Source organism: Suncus etruscus, chromosome 20 (assembly GCF_024139225.1).
Source record: "Suncus etruscus isolate mSunEtr1 chromosome 20, mSunEtr1.pri.cur, whole genome shotgun sequence".
Taxonomy (NCBI): domain Eukaryota; kingdom Metazoa; phylum Chordata; class Mammalia; order Eulipotyphla; family Soricidae; genus Suncus; species Suncus etruscus.
The window spans coordinates 23,679,148-23,703,962 of record NC_064867.1 but is presented as its reverse complement, the minus strand read 5'-3'; the positions used below and the strand labels follow the sequence as shown (position 1 = coordinate 23,703,962).

Below are 24,815 nucleotides of genomic sequence, written 5' to 3'. Positions count from 1 at the left end.
AGATTCTCTCCAAAATAGAAAAGTTAAAATTGCCTTTGTATGATATTTTTTGCCTGGCCTTTCCTTTTGTGCCATGAAACTTATAGAATCTAAGCTTTTATTTATTAATATAGTGACACATAGTAGTAATGGTCCCATTTCTTTATAACTCCTAAAAGGCACAACCACGTTTTAGGTTAAGATAGTAAAAGGTACTGGGATAAAATTAAGTATTAAGAAAATGATAATAATAATAATAATAATAATAACAACAACTAATAATGGCATTTAGCTAGAGAAGGGACATTAACCTCATAGGCATGCAGTGACAGAAACTTAGGATGAATAGGAACACATTAATTTGAGGGTGCATTAATGGTGGTATAGACTTTACAAATAGGTACTATTCAGGGGTCAGAGAGAAATATTACAATAGGTAGGAAGGGTACTTTTCTTGCACATAGTTGACCTGGGTTCAATCCCCTATATTCCCTTAGGGTCCTTTGAGCCAGGCAAGAGCAATATTTGATGTGACCCCAAAACCAAAAGAACAAAATCAAAAAAAAACCTAACAGGTTAGCTTTAAGTTCTCCACTTCATCATATTAATGCTCTCTCTTGATATTGAAAGTTTCAGGCAACATTATTTAAATTATTTATCTGGTGCATGATGAGTAGTAAAGTTTCTCAAAAGCTAAGGTTTAACAGAACTCTAGAAAGTTATCAAAAAAATCTTACATTCCTGGGTTTTAGAACACACCTTGAACTAGAATCTGGGCCTCCCATCCAGATTTAATTCAATGGCAGCAAACTATTCCTATTCAGAGTATTTGGGCCTTAAGGTTCTAGAGAGCCAAGAATTTCTGCTGGCATTCCAGTGTTTATTAATGTAAAAGGTTTATGTAATAGTTCCTTATTGCCATTTCTGGTCATTTGATAACACAGAGCTTCTAGGAATAGTCCACTCAGGAAGTGGTTTCCAGATGCCAGTGTGTATGTCCATCACCTGCTCTGTTGCTTAATAACGCAAATCCTGAGTACTACCCCTAGAGTGCTGATTCCATAGGCCTTGGAATTTATCTTTTAGCCAGGTAACCCATTGATAAGCACACTAGTGTAGGAGATATATTTGCAAACAAGCAATGTTTGCATGGTGAATGCATGGCTTTACTGTTGTAAGGCCATATAAATGGGCCCTAAACTTGATTAAAGATCTTTCATTGTTTTTACTTTGGGAGAGGGACAACAGTAGTCCTGGCTCTATGATTAGAAATCACTTCTGGCAGTGCTCTAGGGAACATATGCAGCTCCAGGAATTGAACCATGGTCAGATATGTGCAAGACAAGTGCCTTACCCTCTATTTTCTGGTGCCTTACATTCTAACAATTCTCAAATTTGAACAAGAAATTCTACGTTTTCATTGTTCTGTGACTCCTGTACATTATGTAGTCGGTTCTCTACACAAGATTTTATTGGGCATTACTAAATCTGTTTATTGATGCTTACAGATTGTTCTTAGTCAATAATGATTTCTAACTTATTGTATTACTAGGTTGTAAATTTTTTAAGCTTTCAAAGTAAATTAGCATCATTCATCATATGGCATAGAAAAGAACATCTTGACAGCATGATTTTATTTCCATGGAAATGAAATTTTACTCCTAGTCTTGTTTGTGTGTGAGTGTGTGTATGAGGGAGGGAGGGAGGGAGGGAGGGTAGGAGGGAAGGAGTCACACCTAATGGTGTTTAGGCCACTTCTGGCAATGTTGGTAGGACTGGCATGCAGTTCCAGAGATCCAGGCAAGGACCTCATACATACCAAGTATGTACTTTACTTCTTGAGCCATATCCCCAGCTATCACCTCTCCCCAGTTTTGAACATACCAGCCTGTGCTTATGTTACGCTAAAAACACCCTTTTCCATTTTCTCCTAGGATGGCACAAAGCAGAAAAGAGAACGGAAAAAGACCGTCTCGTTCAGCAGCATGCCAACAGAGAAGAAGATCAGCAGTGCAAGTGATTGTATCAACTCCATGGTTGAGGGCTCAGAACTCAAAAAGGTTCGCTCCAACTCCAGAATTTACCATAGGTACTTTTTACTGGATGCCGATATGCAGAGCCTGAGATGGGAACCTTCTAAGAAGGATTCTGAGAAAGCCAAGATTGATATTAAATCCATCAAGGAAGTGAGAACAGGAAAGAATACAGACATCTTCCGTAGCAATGGCATATCTGACCAGATATCCGAAGATTGTGCGTTTTCCGTCATATATGGGGAGAATTATGAGTCCCTTGATTTGGTTGCCAACTCTGCAGATGTCGCTAACATCTGGGTCACAGGACTACGGTACCTAATTTCTTATGGAAAACATACCCTGGATATGTTAGAAAGTAGCCAGGACAACATGAGGACTTCTTGGGTTTCACAGATGTTTAGTGAAATCGACGTGGATAACGTTGGACATATAACTTTGTGTAATGCTGTGCAGTGTATCCGAAACCTTAATCCTGGTTTGAAAATTAGCAAAATTGAGCTTAAGTTTAAAGAATTGCACAAATCCAAGGACAAAGCTGACACTGACGTCACGAAGGAAGAGTTTGTCGAGGTTTTCCACGAGCTTTGTACCAGACCTGAAATTTATTTCCTTTTAGTGCAGTTTTCAAGCAATAAAGAATTCCTTGATACGAAGGACCTTATGATGTTTCTTGAGGCAGAGCAGGGTGTGGCCCATATCAATGAGGAGATAAGCCTTGAAATCATCCACAAATACGAGCCATCCAGTGAGGGTCGGGAAAAGGGCTGGCTTTCTATAGATGGCTTCACTAATTACCTTATGTCTCCTGACTGCTACATCTTTGACCCGGAACATAAAAAAGTCTGTCAGGATATGAAACAGCCTTTGTCTCATTACTTTATAAACTCTTCTCATAACACATACTTAATAGAGGATCAGTTCCGAGGGCCTTCTGATATCACCGGCTATATCCGAGCTCTTAAAATGGGGTGCAGGAGCGTTGAGTTAGATGTCTGGGATGGGCCAGACAATGAGCCTGTCATTTATACGGGCCACACCATGACGTCTCAGATCGTCTTCCGAAGTGTCATCGACATCATCAACAAGTACGCCTTTTTTGCTTCGGAGTATCCTCTCATCTTATGCTTGGAAAACCACTGTTCCATCAAACAGCAGAAGGTGATGGTGCAACATATGAAGAAGATCTTAGGAGACAAGCTGCACACCACTTTGCCCAATACAGAGGAGTCTTACCTCCCCTCCCCAGATGTGCTGAAAGGGAAGATCCTGATTAAAGCCAAGAAGCTGTCCTCCAATTGTCCTGGATTGGAAGGGGATGTCACCGATGAAGACGAGGGAGCAGAGATGTCTCAACGGATGGGCAAGGAGAACGTAGAACAACTCAACAATGTACCTGGGAAGCGATTTCAGCTCTGCAAAGAGCTGTCTGAGCTGGTAAGCATCTGCAAATCAGTGCAGTTCAAAGAGTTCCAGGTGTCCTTTCAGGCCCAGAAGTACTGGGAGGTTTGCTCCTTCAATGAGGTGCTGGCCAGCAAATATGCCAACGAGAACCCAGGCGACTTTGTGAATTATAACAAACGCTTTCTGGCCAGGGTTTTCCCTAGCCCCATGCGGATAGACTCCAGCAACATGAATCCTCAAGACTTTTGGAAATGCGGCTGCCAAATTGTTGCCATGAACTTCCAGACCCCGGGCTTGATGATGGACCTGAACATTGGCTGGTTTCGACAGAATGGCAACTGTGGCTATGTGCTGCGGCCGGCCATCATGCGAGAGGAGGTGTCCTTCTTCAGCGCCAACACCAAGGACTCCGTGCCAGGGGTCTCCCCTCAGTTGCTGCACATTAAAATTATTAGTGGGCAGAACTTCCCCAAACCCAAGGGCTCAGGGGCCAAAGGGGATGTAGTGGACCCCTATGTCTATGTGGAAATCCATGGGATTCCTGCTGATTGTGCTGAACAAAGGACAAAAACGGTGCACCAGAACGGAGACACCCCTATCTTTGATGAGAGCTTCGAGTTCCAGATCAACCTGCCCGAGTTGGCCATGGTGCGTTTTGTGGTCTTGGATGATGACTACATTGGGGATGAGTTTATTGGGCAGTACACCATTCCCTTCGAGTGTTTACAGACTGGCTATCGTCATGTGGCCCTGCAGTCACTGACGGGTGAGGTCCTGGCCCACGCCTCTCTGTTCGTCCATGTGGCCATCACCAACCGCAGGGGTGGAGGGAAACCTCACAAAAGGGGCCTTTCGGTGCGGAAAGGGAAAAAATCTAGAGAATATGCATCCCTGAGAACACTGTGGATTAAAACCGTGGACGAGGTATTCAAGAATGCCCAGCCACCAATTCGGGATGCCACGGACCTCCGGGAGAACATGCAGGTACAGTTCTTTGTTCTTGCTGTACCTTATTTTACTGATCAACCTGTAATTTCTTATGTGTGTGTATTTGTGTGTTTTTTTTTAACTTGATTGATTGGTTTTTGGGACATACCCGCCGGTGCTCAGGGGCCACTCCTGGCTCTGCACTCAGAAATTGCCCCTGGCAGGGTGTGGGACCATATGGGATGTCAGGAATCGAATCAGGTCTTTTCTGGGTTGGCCACATGCAAGGCAAATGCCCTGCTGGTGTGCTATCTCTCAGGCCCCTTATTTGTTGTTTTATTTAGTCCTTATTTGCACTTGTGCAGGGCTTACAAATCTATAAATAACAAAGAGATAATAGGGTCTTATGTAAGTTTAAGTGGTTCCTAAATTCCGATTGCTTATTCCTACGTTTACTGCCATTCCCCTTTTCTCATCATGTATATCCCCAAAACCAGGAGCAGAGAGATAGTACAGCAGGTAAGGCACTTGCCTTGCACACAGCTGGCTCTGATTTGGTTCCCACCATTGCATATGTCCCCCAAGCACCATTGCATATGGGCCCCACGCACTGCCAGGGATTATTCCTGTGCACAGAGCCAGAGGTAAACCCTGAGCACCACTGGGTGTGGCCCAAACTTTTTCACACTCAGAACAAATCAGTAAATTTCCAAAACCAAAATTGGCTCTGCACAGATTGATAGCAGAGTGGAAAATACGACCTCCCCACATCTGAGGAGTGTTCATTCCTTCCTCCACTGTCAGTATCTACAGAGCCATTCTTGATCTCTCTCCTCATTCACCTGGGAGTCTCCAGTCATTCTGAGTGTTTCTTCGCTGGCGTGGAAATTGATGGCAAGACAAAATAAAAGTTGCATGTTCCTGCTGGAGCCCTAGTGCTGAGCAAAAAGCAAACCCTTGGGAGAACCAGTGATTTTGCAGGTCGAGTTTTTTGCTTCTGAGGACTTCTGCTGAAGTAAAAGTCACATGATGTATTTATTCGACCTCTAAGATAATAATTATCTCTGAACTTGCTAATGACTAAAGGCAATCAGTCAGGAATTATGCATGTAATTAAGGGCCGTCTGCATGTCTCCCAGTGTTGTGGGCCTATGAACGATGCAGAGCGAGGAAGCAGCAGCCGCCTCCCAGAAATTCCAGCCCTTATCCAGTCTGTCCTTCCCACGCAGGCAGGGATGCCACCACAGTAAAATCTGTCTCCCCAGAATCCAAATCTTTTGCCCATGAGCCGAGTTTGTGGTTACTTGGTTGATTTTTTTTAAAAAGTGAAACAGCAATAACAACAATTTTATCATGATGCAAATTTTCTTTTCTTTCTCTCAAAACATTAGAGTCCTGGAGACAGGAAAGGCTTTTCCCTATTTCTGAGGATACCGAGTTTGGTGAACAAACATTCAGTGCTGAGCCAGCCCCAGGGCCCCTGCCTTATGGTTGCTGCTGTGCATATGACGTAGGATTCCCATGAGGTCTGCCTTAATGCCAGCAGTATCTTTCTCAGCGCCGAGCACGGCAGAGAAGTTGGTGGCCATATTCAGGGAATACCTGCCAGCAGGCAGAACAGGCTGAGGTAACACAATAGGGCACAGATTCAAAATCTGTTGCTCTACCATGGCAGGGGAAGCTGCCAGTCAGCAGGTGATTAGACAGAACATGTGTCCAAGTAAGCACTAGAAAGAAAACAAAGCAGAGCTGTGGGAGAGAGCCTCCCAGAGACCCCACTTTAGCCAAATGCATGCCAGAGACTTTGATTAAAGTGAGGTGTTATTTGAGGGACCCCCTCCAATCCCCATTGCACCCTGTCTTGTGTTAAAGCACTGTGAATTTGAAGAAAATGTTTACATTGAAGACCAAAGTACTTCTTGTTTCCAGTATCCAGGGTATTGAACAACAGAAGGTTTTGAGGTCTGCATCTGTCTGTCCCTGGGTTGCTGTGCTATTTTAGGCCCGGACACAGGCACTCATGGTGATAACATGCCTGAGTCACAGCTTGATGAAAATGTGCCTCTTATCTTAGCAGAGTATCATCGTTGGCAGCTATCAGTGAAATCATGCTTCCTTGTTGTGTGACCTGAGAAGAGTAATAGAGAGAGGCTGTGAGGCCCAGGCTCATCCACAGACACGCGTGTAGAGAGGATTCACTGGGGCTGCCTGAAGCTGCTCCAGGAATGCCTTAGAGAGCTCGGAAGGGTCTCTCTAGCGGGATTTTTAACTGCATACCTCTGGTAATTAGAACCAAGCCACAGAGATGCTACTAGGGTTTTGGGTTACTAAGATTCTCAGTTGGGCAAACTCCACCAGTAAACTAAAGTGTCCCCCAAAAGTTCTGTAGATTTGAAGCCAGCAGGTATAAACAGGTGTGAGCATTCCTGTTTCCTACCATACAAATACTCCTTTTTATTTTGGGCAGCTGACATTTTGATACTTATTTTAAACCTGATGTTTTGAATGCAGAAGCCAGTCTTGTGATTGGCCCATAATTGCTTGTCAGCATTAAAACAGCCATGGACTTTGAGCTGTAAGGAGGCTATGCCCTTCAGAAGACTTGAACTTATTCCCACCCTTTCCATACTTTTGACAAACTGATCTTGCAAATGTCTGTCACTGTATTTTCTATGGAAAATATACATCTCCCACCTGCCTCCCCACACAAAATAATCATTAGCTAATTCTTTGTAACATTGCTTAAAATGCTTGTAACCAGCAGTTTAAGAATACTTACAGGGAACAAAAACAAAACAAAAAAACACAAAACATTGTTTATTTTTCATATATTACTTTTTATCTTCATGTACTATTATTATTATTTTTATTTACCTATCTATTTTTGGTTGATTTCTTTGTTTTGGTGTGGTTATTGAAGTTGTTGCCCCCACTTATACTTATCTTTTTTTCTCCTTTTTTTTCCTGGTTTTTGGGTAGCACCCGGCAGTGCTCAGGGGTTATGCCTGGCTGCAGGCTCAGAGATTGCTCCTGGCAGGCACGAGGGACCATATAGGGCACCAAGATTCGAGCCGATGACCTCCTGCATGAAAGGCAAACGCCTTACCTCCATGCTATCTCTCCGGCCCCTTCTTTTCTCTCTTTATGTGCTCTGCCATGTTGCTTATCTCAAGACCATGGCGTTTTTTGTTTGTTTGTTTGTTTTGTTTTTGTGGTGCTTAGCGTTATTGTTGGAATCCTTAATAGATATTTGACACTTCTTTTCGTAGTGGTGGAGTGTTTCATCTTCTTTTTCTCCTTCGTCTCTCATACCGATGATGAGAGCCTCTGGAAGAATTCCGCTTATTTTCGGCGTATTTGACTTTTACCCCAGTTTATTGCTTTTCTCCTCTTCAAACAAAACCACATAACTTGAATTACCTACTCCTGCCTCCCAATTAGAGGGGGAAATAAGGGAGGCATCAGGACCAAACACATGCAAGACTACGAAGTAATAGGATAGCTACAGAGGGGACCACATATTCTAGCAGCCCTGGGGGTGAGGGAAGAGGATATGGGAGGTAAGACAAAAACGGAGGAGTAGGGAGGACAAACCGGTGATGGGAATCCCCCCTGATTTTATGTAAATATGTACCTAAAATTTTATTGTCAACAATATGTAAGCCACTATGATCAAAATAAAAATTATGTTAATATAAAAAAAGACTAAATTTGTCACACATCTGCCAAAAAAAAAAAAGAATACTTACAGGGAACCGGAGCAATAATTCATTGTGGTGGGCATTTTCCTTGCATGCAGCTCACCCGGATTCATTCTCATCATCCCATATGGTCTCATATGGTCCCACAAGTACCACCAGGAGTAACTGAGAGCAGAGCCAGGAATAACCCTTGAACATTGCCAGGTATGGCCTAAAACAAGCAAACAAGAATATGCTCAAGAGGATGGAATGGTTCAATGGTTTTGACATTTGCCTTGCATACAACAGTCCCAGGTTTGATCCTGGCATCCCATATGGCACCCTGAGCGTTGTCAGCAGGAATTCCTGATTGCAGAGCCAGGAGTAATTCTTGCTCAGGGCGTGAATGAGTAATGAGGCCCCCTTGTGGACTAACGAGTCTCCCTTTCTTTCCCCTGCCAGAATGCAGTGGTGTCCTTCAAGGAGCTATGTGGACTGTCTTCCGTGGCCAACCTCATGCAGTGTATGCTGGCTGTGTCTCCCCGCTTTCTGGGGCCTGACAACAGTCCCCTGGTGGTCCTCAATCTCAGCGAGCAGTACCCCACCATGGAGCTACAGGGAATTGTACCTGAGGTCCTGAAGAAGATTGTGACAACTTACGACATGGTGAGTGACTTTATATGTTCATGTAGACTGGTGAGAAAGGAGCTTCAAGAAGGCCCCAAATGTATTGGGAGCACTGCCGTGGCAAGCCTTCCTTTTTCCCAGATCCCTGTGAGGGTCTTGCTTTGACTGTGTCAAGAAGTACTGAGCCTCAGGGCTCTGACCTCTGAGGTTTACGGGGGGCCCCACACTCTTCAGGAACTTGCCTTAATTTCTTTCACAAGAAGACCCTGTTCTCTGCACACATGTGGTAGAGATTTCACAATTATGCCCTGACACCGCACATTGATTTCCTCATTTATTTCTATTTCATTTTCCAAGCTGGGCCAGGTGAAAATATGAGCCGTGTTAAGTAGCTATCAGCACCCAAGGGGGCGGCAGCTTGTCATGAGACAGGCTTTTTTTCTCTTCAGGCTGCACACAGACAACCAGAATCCACAATCAGCTTGACATTTGGGAGGTGTCTTCCAAACACTCAGAGTGCTCCATCTTTGCATCTAAGGTAGAGCTTACATGTTCCCAGTCACATCCCAACTCTCATTTAGTGTAGCACTAAGGGAGAATTTGGGTGGCTGGAAGTCTTTCAGGTCGTGATGTGGTTGAAGCTGTCAAAACATGTCGAATGTGGTTGTCACACCCCAGCTGGTCAGAATGCTCTGTGGATGGCCAAACAGGCCATCGATATTCAGGATCCAGGTACCCCCAGGATGTAACTAGGACAAAGTGGTCTCATCCACTGCCTCCTCTTCTATAAACGCACACTGAGAACACAAAGTGTCCAGTTTCTTTCAAGATACTGCCATTTGTGATGAAGGGGAAAACAGGATCGACATCATCATAAACTATAACGGAAAGCTTGTCCTGCTTTGTAGCAGGATCTGCAAGCTGTAGTTCAAAGACACCCAGGCGATGGGAGGGGACGCCAAAACCACATCAGCAGTTGCCACCCTGGGTGTTGAAGAACCTGATTTCTTATGCTGTTTATACAGATCACATGGAAGCAAAGAGCTTCAGGGAGGAAATGATTTGGGGAAATACTGGTTTTAGCCAAATCATTCATATATCTTGACTTCTTGAACCTTGTCTTGCTGGCACATTGAGTTCTGTAGAGAATGATAGAGTAAAACTCATTTCCAGACATTGCCTTCGCCATGTTTCATCTGTTTCCCAAAACAAGCTCCATAGAATATTTGTCTTCGCTTCTGGATAGAATTGATGCAAGTCTTGTAGTTCATAAGATCTGGAAGTTAAAAGAGCAAGAATTTAGGGACCAGAGGCATGGCTTAATGGTAGATGAGCATTTACTTGAAGGCAGGAGACTTTTGTGTCATCCTCAGCACTGTAAATAGATCCCTTCCTCCCCACCAAAAAAAAAAGTGCAGTATTTTTTTCATCACTTATGAGATCATTCCTGAAAAAGTGGTATTTGAGCTCTTTTTGGGGTTCCCGTTCAGTAGTCACGTGTAGCAGATGTTTATTCCATTTTTCTTTCAGTTTTAAGTTCCTGGTCATGAAAATACTATAAAGGACTGGGCTCAGGACATTGCAGATAGATTTCAGAGACTGGCATTGACAGAGATACCAACTCAGAAGTAGGCCAGACAGGTAGATAGCTCAAAGTGACAGAGCACATTGCAAGGCCCTGAACATTACATGGCTCCCCAGAGGGAGCACTGCCAGGTGCAGCCCTCAAACACATTTTTTAAAAATAGACCTACCACAGAATGAGAACACTAATGAAGATATATATGCACACCTGTGTTCATTAAAGTGTTCTTTAAATAGCCAAGATACAAAGACAACATGCCAGCTACAGATGACTGGGTAAAGATGTAGCACATGTGAAATGGAATACCACTCAGCTATCTATTATTTGGCGGGGCCCACACCCAATTATGATCAGGACTAACACTTGGCTCTGCACTCCTGGCAGTGCTTAGTGGATCTTATGGGACATCAGGTATTGAATCCAGGTTGACAAGTGCAGGCAAGCACCTTATCCACTGTACTATCTCTGTAGTAATCAGCTAATTTTTTTACAAGATAATTCTGCCATTTATATGACAATTGGAACTTGAGAATAATGTGCTAGGTGAAATATGTCAAAGGAAAGACAAAATCAAAAATGGATGCTTTTACTCATATGAATTATAAATAAAGTGAATAAATACACAAAACAAACCCTTTAGATTCACTATAACTAAGGTGGGGAGAAGAAAGGTGGAGCAGCGGGTAGAGGGATACTGGTACTTTGGTGGTGAGAATGGTGTATGGTTATAATTATTTAAAGAGTTTGCAGATCTGTGCTTCTAAAACACATGTGTGTTGTAAACTCATATCATTGCAATTGGAGAAAAAAAAATAAACGAATGAGTCAGATTTCAACAGGCAAAGATAGTGAGGCAGTTGCAAGCCAAGTTCACAAGGTGAAATGCACTCGGAAATGGAAAGTAGATATTCTAGGAAATTCAGGTTTAGAGCGTGAAAGTCCTCACATACTCGGAAGCTGCAAAAAGGCCATTGCAAATCCATGTATTCTGGATTCTAGGAAGTTAGCTATAAAAAGAAACCCTGAGACCACCTGTCAGACACCTTTATTTTGCAGACTATGGAAACCCTTTTGACGTAAAAAAGAAATTAATTGGCAGAGTTGGTGTGAGAGATCAGACCAACTCGTCCCTGTAGTTTTTTCTGCTGAGCACACATCCACACGTCAAGAGCATTAGCATTTGCGGCATGTAGACAAATGATCAGTCTACTGATGTGTTCCATAATAGGGGTAGTAATCTCAGGTCATTCCAAGGAAGCTCTTAAAGTCAGCAGAAAGTTGTTTTGATCTGTGTTCCCCATACAGGTGGAAAAGATTTACTTTTCATCCTTTGGAATAATCAAATTTAGATTTTAGATTTGATGAACATGAGCTAAGAGAGACTATAATCAAGAGTAAGATAAAATTCCACTCAATAAATCTTATTATAGACCCAGGGATGCTGCTCGGTGCATGCCTTGCAAGTATAAGACTCTGGGTCCAATTCCTGGTAATCACTTCCCTGCCATCCTAATCTGATAATAAATAGCTGAGAATAACTTTTCTATCATTGCTTCAGAAAATGGAAAGTTTAGCTATTTTGCTTCAAATGTGTGTAAAGGAATATTCATGCATCTATTGTTTAGATCAGCTCATCCGGACAGCATTTGTTCTGTCTGTCATCAGGAAATCAGGATTGTGTAACTGAGCTGAGGCAGTTACTAGCAGTAGCACTCTTTGTAACACACAGCGATGCGTTGGTTGCCATTGCACAACAGAACTGTGCCTACCCTCTCCCATCAATGGAAGTGATCTTCTCCATTTCTTCTTTGGGTGTCCGAGGGTATGGCTTTAGGGTCACTGTTGGTAGTACTTGGTGGCTACCCCTGGTTTTGTGTCCAGGAGTGGCCTCTGCAGTGCTGAAAGATCATTTATGATGCCAGGGATCCAATCAGGGTTGGCCATTCGTAAGACCTGCACTTCAATCTATCCCTTGTTCACTCTGGCCCTTCAACCTTTCCTTAAACTAAAGTGTTTTTTAACCCTCCTTCTAACACAGATTTAACTGATAATTCAGCATTCTACTGAACTCAGTTTTACTATCTGATTAATAAATTTACACTGTAAACTCAAGTTGTTTTAGTTTTTAATGAGATCTACACTCATATCATCTAAAGACCCAGAGTTGACATTCTTCCTCAATAGAGAAAACATTGGTATTTAAGTATCTTTTCGTAGCATTAAATCAAAGGAAAGTTGTCCTTTACACGATTTCTAAATGAACCTGAAGGACGTGCACTTCATTGGAAGAAAGCAGGTGCAGAAAGATGAATAGTGCATGATTTCACCTTTTTTTGGTATATAAAAAAGTCAAATTTATAAAAAAAAAAAAAAAACTAAGATTAAGATGGCAGTTCTGGGGGCCGGGCGGTGGCGCTAGAGGTAAGGTGCCTGCGCTAGCCTTGGACGGACCACGGTTCGATTCCCCGGCGTCCCATATGGTCCCTCAAGCCAGGAGCAACTTCTGAGCGCATAGCCAGGAGTAACCCCTGAGCGTCAACGGGTGTGGCCCAAAAACCAAAAAAAAAAAAAAAAAAAAAAAAAGATGGCAGTTCTGAAGGATTGGGATAACTGGGGCTGATAGGGAATTATTAACAGCAGATAGAATGTTTTCATTAAGATGAAGCGCTTTAGAGCTGCATCAGGCCACACTGTCCCCAGTCTAAAACGTCACAAGCTGTACCCATCACCTTTGCTAAAAGCAAAGACCTTATGTTAAGTTCCCACAACATAGGGATATTTTTCTTTTATTTTCTTTATTAATGTCTTTATGCAATTTGATTACAAACATGATTGGAGTTGGGTTTTAATCATATAAGGAACACCCTTCTTCACCAATGTAACATAGGGATTTTTTTTAATGTAAAGTTTTTGTCTTTTAATTTATTTCCCTGTTTTTTTGTTTTTTTTTTTTTTATAAATATTCTGCTTTGGGGGCTGGCGTGGTGGCGCTAGAGGTAAGGTGCCTGCCTTGCCTGCGCTAGCCTAGGACGGACCTCCCCCGGTCTCGATCTCCCCCGGTGTCCCATATGGTCCCCCAACCCAGGAGCGATTTCTGAGAGCATAACCAGAAGTAACCCCTGAGCGTACCGGGTGTGGCCCAAAAACCAAAAATAAATAAATAAATAAATAAATAAATAAATAAATAAATAAATAAATATTCTGCTTTGTTCCTTTATAGTTAAATTCAAGTTTCAGGGGAAAAAATTTTTTTAATGTAAAGTTTTTGTCTTTTAATTTATTTCACTGTGTTTTTTTTCTGTAATAGTAAATGTTCTGCTTTGCTTCCTATAATTAAATCTAAGCTGATGTTTCAGGGAAGAAAAAGGAGAGGAAAATGAAGGAAGTGACACCTAGCTCTGGATTAGACCTTGGTTTGTGGCGATGGTTGATACACGCAGCTAAGGAAGCTTAGCAACACCCTTCTCGTCAAAGAAACGGCATGAATTCATTCCTCCCATACAGTTCTTTTGTCTCCTTTCAAAATTAATTAGTTTCCACCGTTTACATTCTCACAGTAATAGGATTTGATTTCTACTGCTTTCAGGTTTAATTAAGAATGTCTACTCTACTGAGGCCAGAAAGAGTCCCCATTTCTTAAGTATTAAAAGAAGGGGAAACAGTTAACAGGATATTAAACAATGTCTCTTTACTAATGCTTCCTTTTTTGTCATGTAGATCTTCCCTCAACACCTTCCCTTAAATATTTCTTTGGTAGAGCAGATGCTTTAAATAAAATATATACTGTTAAAGAGTTTTGCTCCTTACATTAACCTGGTGACATTCGCAGCCACTTGCTCTCTGTCATTGCTAAGTGTCATGTGCTTTTTCTTGCCACGGCTTAGCACTGTGAATAGATAAATTTGACTTCATAATTAATGGAGGTTGCCTGTCTGGACTGTGCTAACCAGATGTAATTTGTAATGAGATTTCTATTGATCTCCATCTTTTTGCTGCTACTTTTCATCCCGTTCCTGCCTTAGTGCATGGCAATAAAACTTGAATGAGAAGTGTCAGTGTTCCCAACTTGGATTTTTTGGGGAGAAGAAGACCTGCAAGAACCGTGTTTGATTTATGGATAGAGGTGGTCCTGTCAATAATATCCCCTTGGACCAGAGTGATAGTACAGGGGTAGGGCATTTGCCTTGCATGTGGCCAATTTGGGTTCATCCCTAGCATTCAGATGGTCCCCTGAGCCTGCTAGAAGTGATCCCTGAATGTAGTCAGGAGTAAGCCCTGATTATAGGCAGGTGTGACCCAAAGAGAAAAATTAAAAAATATATATAATAAAACAAACAAGAACCTATAATATATCCCCTTGTACATTCTTTGGAATCACTAAAACCCTCCAACAGAACCAGTCCAATCAATCACAACCCCAATCAATGAGAAGGAATGTTTCCAGCTACAGTGTAAGGACAGTGCCCCATAGATCAGGAGATGGGACAAAGCAGGTTGCCAAGAGGGTGCCTATGACTGCCCCTAAAGGTCTTATTGTACTGTACTTCTCATCTGTTTTTCTGTTCTTCCATATCTTTCCTTAAATCACTCTTTGGAAGTACCCTCATGCATATTTGCAGACATACACACACAATACCAAACAACCAACAGTTGGGGAAGAGAAGCATCTTGAAAAGGGTTGCATCTCTTAGCAGGTTTTATCCAACTTGATCCCCAGCGAGGACAGAGCTTCCAACTTGACTGAGGTTAAGAAATTATTTATACCCAGGGTTTTTAAGCAAACCACTGTATCATCTGACATGATTGTAGTCTGCTTTCAAGGGTATCAGTTGCTAGAAAGTGGTAACTTGGATGCCATCTGACTAGGTTGGTAGAGGAAAGCTGGGTACTTGCTGTTGACATCATTGCAGTTCCCAGTTGGATTCCTCTTGAGCCATTGCTTCACAGGGAATTGGTGGTGTGCACTGTTTCAGGGCTTCTCTGTTGGCTCATGACAGACCCTGGTCTAGTCAGTCATGTGAGGATGTGTTTGCTGCATAGGGAGGTAGTTCCTGTTGTTTTTTTCTGTCCAGGTCCTTCCTTGACTGCCAGGGCCTCTTCCACCTTGTGCCTCTGAGATAGCCTGGGTCTTCAGGCCCCTCCACACCAGGCCCAGACAAGGAAGTAAACATGCTTTCCTTTCTGCTCAGGAAAAGAATGTAAATGTTTTGGTTCCAGCATGATTACATTAATCTGTGGTGCTCATTTACCTGTTTCAATTGGAATAGTCCAAACTGAACATGGCCTGTGGCTGAGAAATGTGGCTCTAAAAATTCCCCAGCCTGCTTATGCCCCATACCCATTGAAGCTGCTCCATGTCGTGGAGGGGGTTCCTGGCTTAACCTCAATGATACAAAGTGCTTACCTTCCCTCCAAGACCTTTCTCTGCTATTGTTTTGACCCTCCTGCGTCCAGTTTTGGAGATGGGATTGTCCTTTTCTGTGTAAGTCCTTTATTGTCATAGGACTTAGTGTCATCTTTGTGTAGAAGTTTGGTGTGTCTGTTGGTCTGTCTTGTCTTAAAGTTAGACCTTTCAGCTTTTCTTTTTAAAGCTGGTTGTGAATCTGTAAAATTTCTGAGCTATTGTTTATCCTTGAATCCAACAGAAAAGTAATAATCAAAGAAACAAAGAGACTCTAATTGGCTCTCAGTATATTATAATATGTGTATTTTCATGCAGCTTGTATATCAGAAATTGAAGATCGGCTTGTACTCAGAGTTCACAGATTAATTCACTTGCTTCTCTCTTGATGGGGAAAAGGTAAAGGAGCATTTCTTACCCTTGAACCCAGAAGAGGACCATTTCTCCATGATCCTCTGATCTTTGCTGCAAGCAACAAGGGGCCGGGCCACACAGGCTAGCTACCTATCCACCTTTTTCCAAGTGCAAAAAGTTCATCATCATAGTATGCTTGAGATCCTGATAGGACATTGATATACCCAACCTGGATCCAACCTGGATTTGATTTCTGTACCCAAAATGCTTTTTTCCAGCATCTTTATGTACAGCACTGGAAGCCTTGAGCACCACCACTAACTGCCAGGCTAGACCAGATGTAAACCTGAGCAGCACGCATCTGAACTGCTGACATTATTGTCTACGAATCACTATGAATAGGTCCCAGATTCATAAGCACTGTTTACAAGGCCAAAATGGGGAAAAGAAAGAGAGAGACACCCCCACCCCCAGAGACCCTGGTAGACACACAGGAGCTCCCCCAATTCTCAACTGCACTTTGAAACACCAGGCTGGGTCACGTAATATGGGTGGAGTTAGAAAATGTGCCTACATTGCATAACCATGGTCTTGTTTCTGACAAGTGGACCTTTGGAGTTGGAAAACCTGCTGTGTTTATCTTTATCTTTATCCCACCTGGAAAAACTGGCCTTTTACAGTGATTCTGTGTGTTTGACTCTCGCTACTGGGATTTCATGTGCCATAAGTATGTTCTGTAGCGAATTAAATGGATTTTTTTTAGAACCTGAGTGGTTATTTTAGCCAGGCTGGCTTTGGAGTGCTAACTGTAATCAGCCAGAAAGATTCTCATGTGGACTTATTTTTTGGAGTCATATTCTTGTATCAAAGATTCATCAAAAGAATGAATCAGGGACTATTTCTTTAGAGGGCCAGAGAGATAGTTTAATAAACTGGACATGTGTTTTGCACACTGAAGTCCAGTGTTGGATTTCTGGTACCACATGGTCTCCTGAGCACAACCAGAAGCGAACTCCAACCTTACTTTCCCTCATCTTACTCTTCCCAACACAGAGCCTGGATTAGCCTCTAAACATTAAAGGGTATCACTCAAAAATGTAAAATGCTTTAAAAAATTAACCCACATGGACCCTCTCAGCAGTACTCTGCCCACCCGGAATGGTCAGTGCTGGAACTTGGCAATAGTATTTGGCAATGGTGCTTATTGACTCCCAATGTGACAACCAGTAGTCCTTTGGGGAAAATATAGAAATACAGTGCCAAGAATCAAACTCAGTGCTTTGTGCATGTCAGGCCTGTGCTTCATCCCTCCCTGGCGCCCAGCTTAGAGTTGAGAAAGCATGTGGTTGCAGTGAAAGTGTAATTTCATTATTAACAGTTGACAATAATCTTAGTGTCTTTTCCTAACGATGCAAGCAAGCTCCATCCATCAGAGATTAACTCGACTTATTGCCACATCATTTTGGGTATTTTAGAGTGGCTCATTCTTTTGCATTTGAAGTTAGGCCACATTGCAAGTCCAATTTGGAGCTGAGTTGGAACAGTGGTGATTATAACATATACTTTATAAAAGTTGTTAACTGTAATGCATCAATTTGTTTATAAATGTTTAGATAAATGTTTTCATGGACACATATTCTTTGGTATACAATCACATTTTATTTATTTTATGGCAGGAGTATAACTAGGAATCCAGAAATCCATTCCCAGTGGGTGCTCAAAGGACCGTGCAGGATTGAGGATTAATCCTGGAGGTCCCACATGAAAATCACATTGTTCTCTAGCCCTTTGAGTCAGTTCCCTTGCCCTATAGTCACATTTTAGAAGACATTTCTCTAAGAAATGAGGGAATTTACATGGAACCTATTCCCTAAAGGTGGGTCTATCAAAATTATCTGCTGATAAAAATATTATATTTTAGAGTTGTTTTGGAGTAAAGGTAAAAACTGATACATTCTCAGGGTACACCCGTAACATCTTTTCTCTAACAACTGAACGGACTATTTATTCCTGACCTTTTCTTCTGACTGTTTAAAAGAAAATTTAAGAGCTTTATCCATATTCCTTTGAATAATGAGGTAATGATTTTAGTAGCTGGCTGTTTTTCAATGAATAGCATTTGGCATTTGATAACTTTGAAACCTGATTTTTACTAGGCATAAGAGAAATTCTACCTTTGCTGTGGATTATTCATTTTATTTTTCCCAGGGTAAGGGAGGAAGGGCTGGTCTACCCCACTGAACAGAGATATTTGGGGATCACCCCACCACCCCTTACACAAGAAGTGCTATGGAGGAGTGTCTCATCATTGTGTTTTAATAGCTCTTGGTTTTCATTCTGGTCCCTCATATCCCCCCAGTCATTGAAGTAAAATAATTAATGTTCTTCATGTCACTGAAATAGTCATTCTAAATGCCAAAAATCCGATTTTACTATCACATGGATTTATCAGGAAAAAAAATAACACTGAATAATGGTTGTAAAATCTTTTCTAACTTAATTAGGGCATTTTCAGTTCTGAACCATAAGAAAATTGCTCTCACAGTAAACTCAGTGGGTGGACAATATGATGTGTTAAGAGTTAAGTTTAATCTTACAAGCTTAATTACCAATTAACTTTAAAATAACATAGTATGTCATATAAAACATTTATTTCCCTACTGCAATAAGTAGTAGTCAGATATTTAAGGCTAAATTAGACATATTTTAACATAGTGGTTTTATATGGGCATCCTTTACTTAGATCTTTCAAATATTTTATTTGCACTTCTTGATAATCCATTCTTGTATCCTATTTTTCTTTATAATTTTTAGACTCCTACACTAAAGCAGCGAAATAGAATTCTGCTGTCATTTATCGTAATATAGCATAAAGTGAACTTAACTTTAAATCATTTATCTGGTGCTGAAAGTAAAATAATCATAATTATAATCATCTTTAAGAACAGAAATAGATATTTGAGCATTTAACTAAATGGAACTGAGGTGGTACCTCCTTACTAACTTCTTTTTTGTGTGTATATGTGGGAGTCTTCTGAAACCAAACTCCATCTTGTTTGTAAGTCTGTGAAAATCTTTCATTGTAATCCAATTTTCCTCTGCCAACCAATATCATAAACTGTGCTTCTCCTTGGGGCCAGAGAGATAGCACAGTGGTAGGGCGTTTGGCTTGCACACAATCAATCCAGGAGGGATGGTGGTTCAAATCCCAGCATCCCATATGGTCCCCCGAGCCTGCCAGAAGCGATTTCTGAGCCCCCAAATGTGCTTATCCTTTTAAAAACACACACTAAATCTGACCTTCCTTCCAGGTTCTCTTCTAACATGCTCATGGAACATCTCAACCATTTTATCTTGAATACTTTCCATTTAGAATTTCCCATAGTGAGAGCAGATTCCCCCCAGAGAGCCTGTGGAACAGCAGGGATGGGCAGTAATTGGGATGTAATTGGGGGCACTTTATTGATTTAAATAGATATGGGAGTTATCCTCCAGGTCCCACCTGTCGTGATTCCTGAACACAGTAAGCCCTGAGCACTTCTGAGTGTACCCTCCCCACCCCCCAAATAATCGATATGGGGGCACATAGCACTGAGTGATTTTATTTCTGATATAAAGGGGTCATTGCCTGTCTTGAATACAGGCAAGGGATGGGGGAGGAGGAAGTTTGGGGGCATTGGTAGTGGGAATGTTGTACTGGTGGAGGGGGTGTTCTTTTTTATAACTAAAACCCAACTACAAATAAGTTTATAATCATGGTGCTTAAATAAAGATATTTTTAAAAAGGACAGTCATTGACCATATAAAGTTGAGAACTTCTGTCTTACTTCAGTGTCCCCAAATGATACATCATGTTGCATCATGACAGGGGGTGAAAAACTGTGGATTGGGGCCACTTTAGGCAATATCTATTTTGATTTGGTCTGTAAGACTTCAGGGTAGTTTTTACAGGTTAAATGATTAGGAAAAAATCATTAGAAAATTTTGTGATATATGAATAGCACAGGAAATGCAAATGTCATTGTCTCTAAGCCAGGCATTATTGGTTCCATATACAACATCAATACATCTTTCCCACAACTAGGCAGGATGATGCAATGGCCATAGAAACTAAGCCTGTCTTGGACGTTTCCAGCCTCCTCTCTAGAGCAAAGCCTCCTTCCTATCCATTAAGAGAGGTCAGGGGCAACATTCTTAAGGTGTTTTGTGCCCTGGTTTCCAGATTTGGTTCACTGGCTTGACTATTTAAAATTAAGACTTAGGGCCTGGAGTGATAGTAAAGTGGGGAGAGCGTTTGCTTTGCATATGGCCAACCCAGGTTCAATTCCATATGATCTCCCCAGCTCCACCAGGAATGATCCCTGAGTCAGAGCCAAGGAGTTTGCCCTAAGCACCACTGGATATGGTGCAAAATCTAAAAATAAATTTAAAATAAAAATAAATAAAATTAAGACTTAGCTTAAATTAGGACTCCTGGCAGTGCTCAGGGACCCATGAAGTTTCTAGGATCAAACCTTGGCCTTCAAATACGAAGCATATGCTTCAGCCCTTGGAGCTATCTCTCCAGATCCCCAAAGTATGATTTTTAAAATTGTGTATGAGTTTTGCTGTTGCAAGGCATCCAACTCCGCCTCCCCCAAATTATGATTTTTTTAAAAAAAGTTGTGTGTATATGTTTTGTTGTTGTTTGTGGTTATCCAATCCAGGATCCAGGCCCTCACACATGCGAGGCATGTATTCTCCCATTGAAACACATCTCCTGGAGCCAGAGAGATAGCACAGCAGTAAGGCATTTGCCTTAGACGCAGAAGGACGGTGGTTTGAATCCCGGCATTCCATATGGTCCCCCGAGCCTGCTAGGAGCGATTTCTGAGCATAGAGCCAGGAGTAACCCCTGAGCGCTGCTGGATGTGACCCAAAAACCAAGAAAAGGAAGGGAGGGAGGGAGGGAGGGAGGGAGGGAGGGAGGGAGGAGGGAGGGAGGGAGGGAGGGAGGGAGGGAAGGAGGGAAGGAAGGAAGGAAGGAAGGAAGGAAGGAAGGACGGCAGGAAGGAAGTAAGGAATGAAGGATGGAGGGAGGGAGGGAGGGAGGGAGGGAGGGAGGGAGGGAGGGAGGGAGGGAGGGAGGGAGGGAGGGAGGGAGGGAGGGAGGGAGGGAAGGAAGGAAACACATCTCCTACCCCATCTTTTATTTTTTTTCCCCTCCTTTAACATGCACTTAAAATTTGAATCCCTAAGAAAGCCATTCTGTTAACTCTGTAGGTGGAAAGGAGAACATGGTCCGAGTGTTCCTTCCTGGAAGACTATGCCTGAGCCCTGAAGTGAATTAGGGCTAATGAGTGAGGATTTGGTGAGTGGGATTTAAACCACTGGGATGGAGAACAAAACCAGTGCAAATTAAAATTTGTACCAATCACTCAGGGCTCAGGAGAGCATGTTATCTGTCAATAGAAAATGGTGACACTCAGCCCAAGATCTATGTGTTAACATGTTAGAAATTAGCCTCTACTCAATGTGAGGTCACTAGAATGGGGGCATGAGTTTCGGCAATGCTGGCCAACTCCCCTTGAGCTGTCTTGTTAGGCTGGGGAAGCCTAGGCTAAAAAAAGAGGCCATGGGTTGAGTAAGCAAGCTGGTTCTCAGTCTGCTCTGCAAACCCCACATTTCTCTCCACCTACTTCTAAGTCTGACAGAGAGCTGGCTCTCAGAAGAGAAAACCCAGTCTCTGCTCCCCACTTTTTATTCAAAGTGTTTCCAGGGAAGGGCTGATGGGGCTGCCTATGCCCTGCAACTCTCTCCCACTGCAAGGGGAATGGGCAAAGTTGCTTTGAAGACCTTCTATGAGTCACACTCCAGAGATCTTCTTAATGATATTCACTTCTTTCCCACACTCTCTGAGCTAGTTTTCCACTCACTTGCTCCTTGCCCCTCTAGATCTAAATTCCAAGAAAGTAGGACCCCCTGTATATGCTTCTCCACTCAGTTGGCACAGCAGTTTGCCCACATAAAATGCATGGCAGTGACCCTGAACTCAAGGATGCAGGTGTTGGAAGAGAAAGGGTCTTTTTTCCTTGTAGCTGTGTGCCAGGCTCACCCACTTTTCCTGGAAGGTTGATTCTGAGTGCTGGGGATGCTCCTGGGTAATGGAAGATGACAGCACTCACATCTCTGGCCACTGAGTGGAACCTCTGCTGGGCCTGGAAGAAGAAGAGCCTGAAGGGCTGGGCAGCCCCAAGACTTGTAGGAAAAATGGGGACTGAGGCAGGATGGAGGCCTGGCTGGAAGAGGTGGAAAGATGGGGCATGAGGCTTCCAGTTCCTCAGGCCCTTTGCCTCTTGTCTGACCAATGGAGACTTCTCTATTCTTGGCCTGGCTACTTTCCTGCCCTGTCTGGGTTCCCAAGCCAAATATACCCATGTCAAAGAAGAAAATATGTTGGGGTGAGGAGTGCAGGGGAGGAGGGAGAGAAAAGCACTTCTGGTGGACCACCTGTTGAGGCAAGAATCCTCAGTTGTGAACCCCAATCCTCAATGAACAGTGATTCATGCTCATCTATAGGGGTGTCTTTATGGATAGTTTTGAGGCACTGCTAAAAAAAAGGTATTAGCCCAGGAGCTGGTGCTAAGTAGAACCAGGTGTCAAGGCCCTTGCATTGCTCTAGGCAGGAGCTCCTGGTGCGGCCTAGTAGCAAATCTTCATATGCCATCCAAACCCCTTGTGTTCACTCTTGCTGGTCCTAGGGGTGAGCTGTACCCCACTCTGGTACAACCAGAGCAAGAGCCCTTGGCATCACCCCATCTCACCCTTCTACTGTCCACCAGCACCAAACCCACCTTCCTGAGCTCCCTGGGCAGCTGGCAACCTGCAGGCATTGCACCCTGCTGGTTTTTGCTCTAGAGCATGAGTTTATGAGCCAGCTGGGAGCGGGAGCATTCACATCTCCATGGTGAGGGCACATGGGGACGTGTTCTGTGTGTGCTCAAAGACACTAGAAATTGTGGGGGTGCGTGGTGAAGGAGGAATCTGCCTGCAATGTAGCAAATAGATGTGTTTGGCGAAGGAGCAGTGCTAACAAAGTATAGGGACACACACACACACACACACACACACACACACACACACACACACACGTCCCTCCTCAGCGTCCTGAGCGATTGGGAAAGCTCTCACCTGTTGTGTTTCCACTACCCTGACCTACTCCAGAATACAGTACAGTCACAGCCTTGCTGACAAGCATCATTAGCTTTACAAGGCTCAAATGAAGACCCCTGGGGGCCTGTGTTTCCTCCATCTCTGCAAAATGTGGAGGGTGGTTCCTCACCCCACCACCCCCATTTCCTGCAGTCTGGGTTTCAGATTACAAAGGGAAAAGCAGAAGGTGAGTTTCCCACAACCTTACAGCACACACGGAAAGGGGAAGAAACCCCAACAGTGAGGGGTGTGACCTACCCCGGGGAGCCGGCCTGGCTTGTACAGTAAATATTGTAGTAGTGGGTCATTATATTCTATGCTAGTTCGCACAGACCTCACCGAGAAGCCAGTGATGCCTCACAGAAAGACTGTAATTGAATTACTTCTGTTAATTAGGACTTTCTAAATCACCTTCATACCCTTAGAGAAAAAGGCTTGATGGAAACAGTAATAAAAAGTGGTGGTAGTGTGTACACTTCAAATGGTTTCTTTTGAAATTCAATTAACTTGGTAAAAAAAAAAAATTTCAGATAAGCCTGCAGAAGAACTAAACAGTCCTTGGTGACTGGAAAGAGTTAATAAGGCCTGCGAAGGTTCCAGTCTGGTCTCAGGAAGGAAGTAATGTTTGCTCACCTCACCTAGTTTGGGAACTCAACCTGGTTTCCCTTTTCCTGCAGGCAGGTTGACTCAGGCTATAGCTCTTCTGCCTCTTGAAGACTCTCCGTCATCCATTATCAAGCCTCTGAACTATGCAGAATTTCCCATAAGCCAAACCCTCAGCTTCCACCATGCGTCCTCTTTCCCTCTTTTTTCCCTGAGGCAGAAGCCAGGATGTCATACCTTCTCACCCTCAGACAAGCCCCTAGGAAAGTTCTTTGCAAGTTGCACAATCTTAGTACTTTCCTACTTTTTTCCATACTTTCCTACTTTTTTCCATCCTTTCAAGAACTTAGAGGGTTTTGAGCAGTCTTTGGCATGTTTGATGGAGGATCCAAAGATGTCATGTGAGTAGTTTTACAGGAAAACAGTTCCTTGTAGATTGCTTTGAGGCTGTAATGGCCAGTTCCCTAGAAAAAGATGGACGAGCTTGGAGTGTGGGGCGCTGTGGGACATGGTGCTAAGTGGAGACTTGTGGTATCTGTAAAAGAGACCTGTAAGAGGGAATCTTGATGGAGCTTACAGTGATCAAACATGAAATAATCTGAAATGGAGGGGCGAGGGGGACAGCTGACTAGCCTATTCTAACCACTGGTGAGATCATAAAATAATTAGATGAGATGATGGTGCCAGAGTGGTGGCGCAAGCAATAGAGCTTTTGCCTTGTACGCACTGACCTAGTATAGGCTGTGGTTTGATCCCCCAGTGTCCCATATGGTCCCCCAAGCCAGGAGAGATTTCTGAGCGCATAGCCAGGAGTAACCCCTGAGTGTCACTGGGTGTGGCCCAAAAAACAAAAAGTAATAATAAGATGAGATGCCAAAAGGGCCAGAGTGATAGTACAGTGAATGTTTCAACCCCAGGTTCAATGTCCAACTCCCCATGTGGTCTCCCAAGCACTGCCAGGTGTGATCCCTCTGTACAGAGTCAGGAATAAGTTTTGAGTACTGCCTTGTGTGACCCAAAAATAAAAACAA

The 24,815-nt window shown here is 43.0% G+C and overlaps 1 protein-coding gene across 1 annotated transcript in view; it reads left to right on the top strand.

Annotated features, from left to right (window-relative positions):
* PLCL2 (phospholipase C like 2) overlaps nucleotides 1-24,815 on the top strand; it is a 189,595-nt gene that overhangs the window by 110,224 nt on the left and 54,556 nt on the right. Inside the window, exons 2-3 of the mRNA XM_049766129.1 lie at nucleotides 1,914-4,400; nucleotides 8,486-8,689. Of these exons, the coding sequence (XP_049622086.1) occupies nucleotides 1,914-4,400; nucleotides 8,486-8,689 (2,691 nt within the window). The remainder of the gene's footprint in view (nucleotides 1-1,913; nucleotides 4,401-8,485; nucleotides 8,690-24,815) is intronic.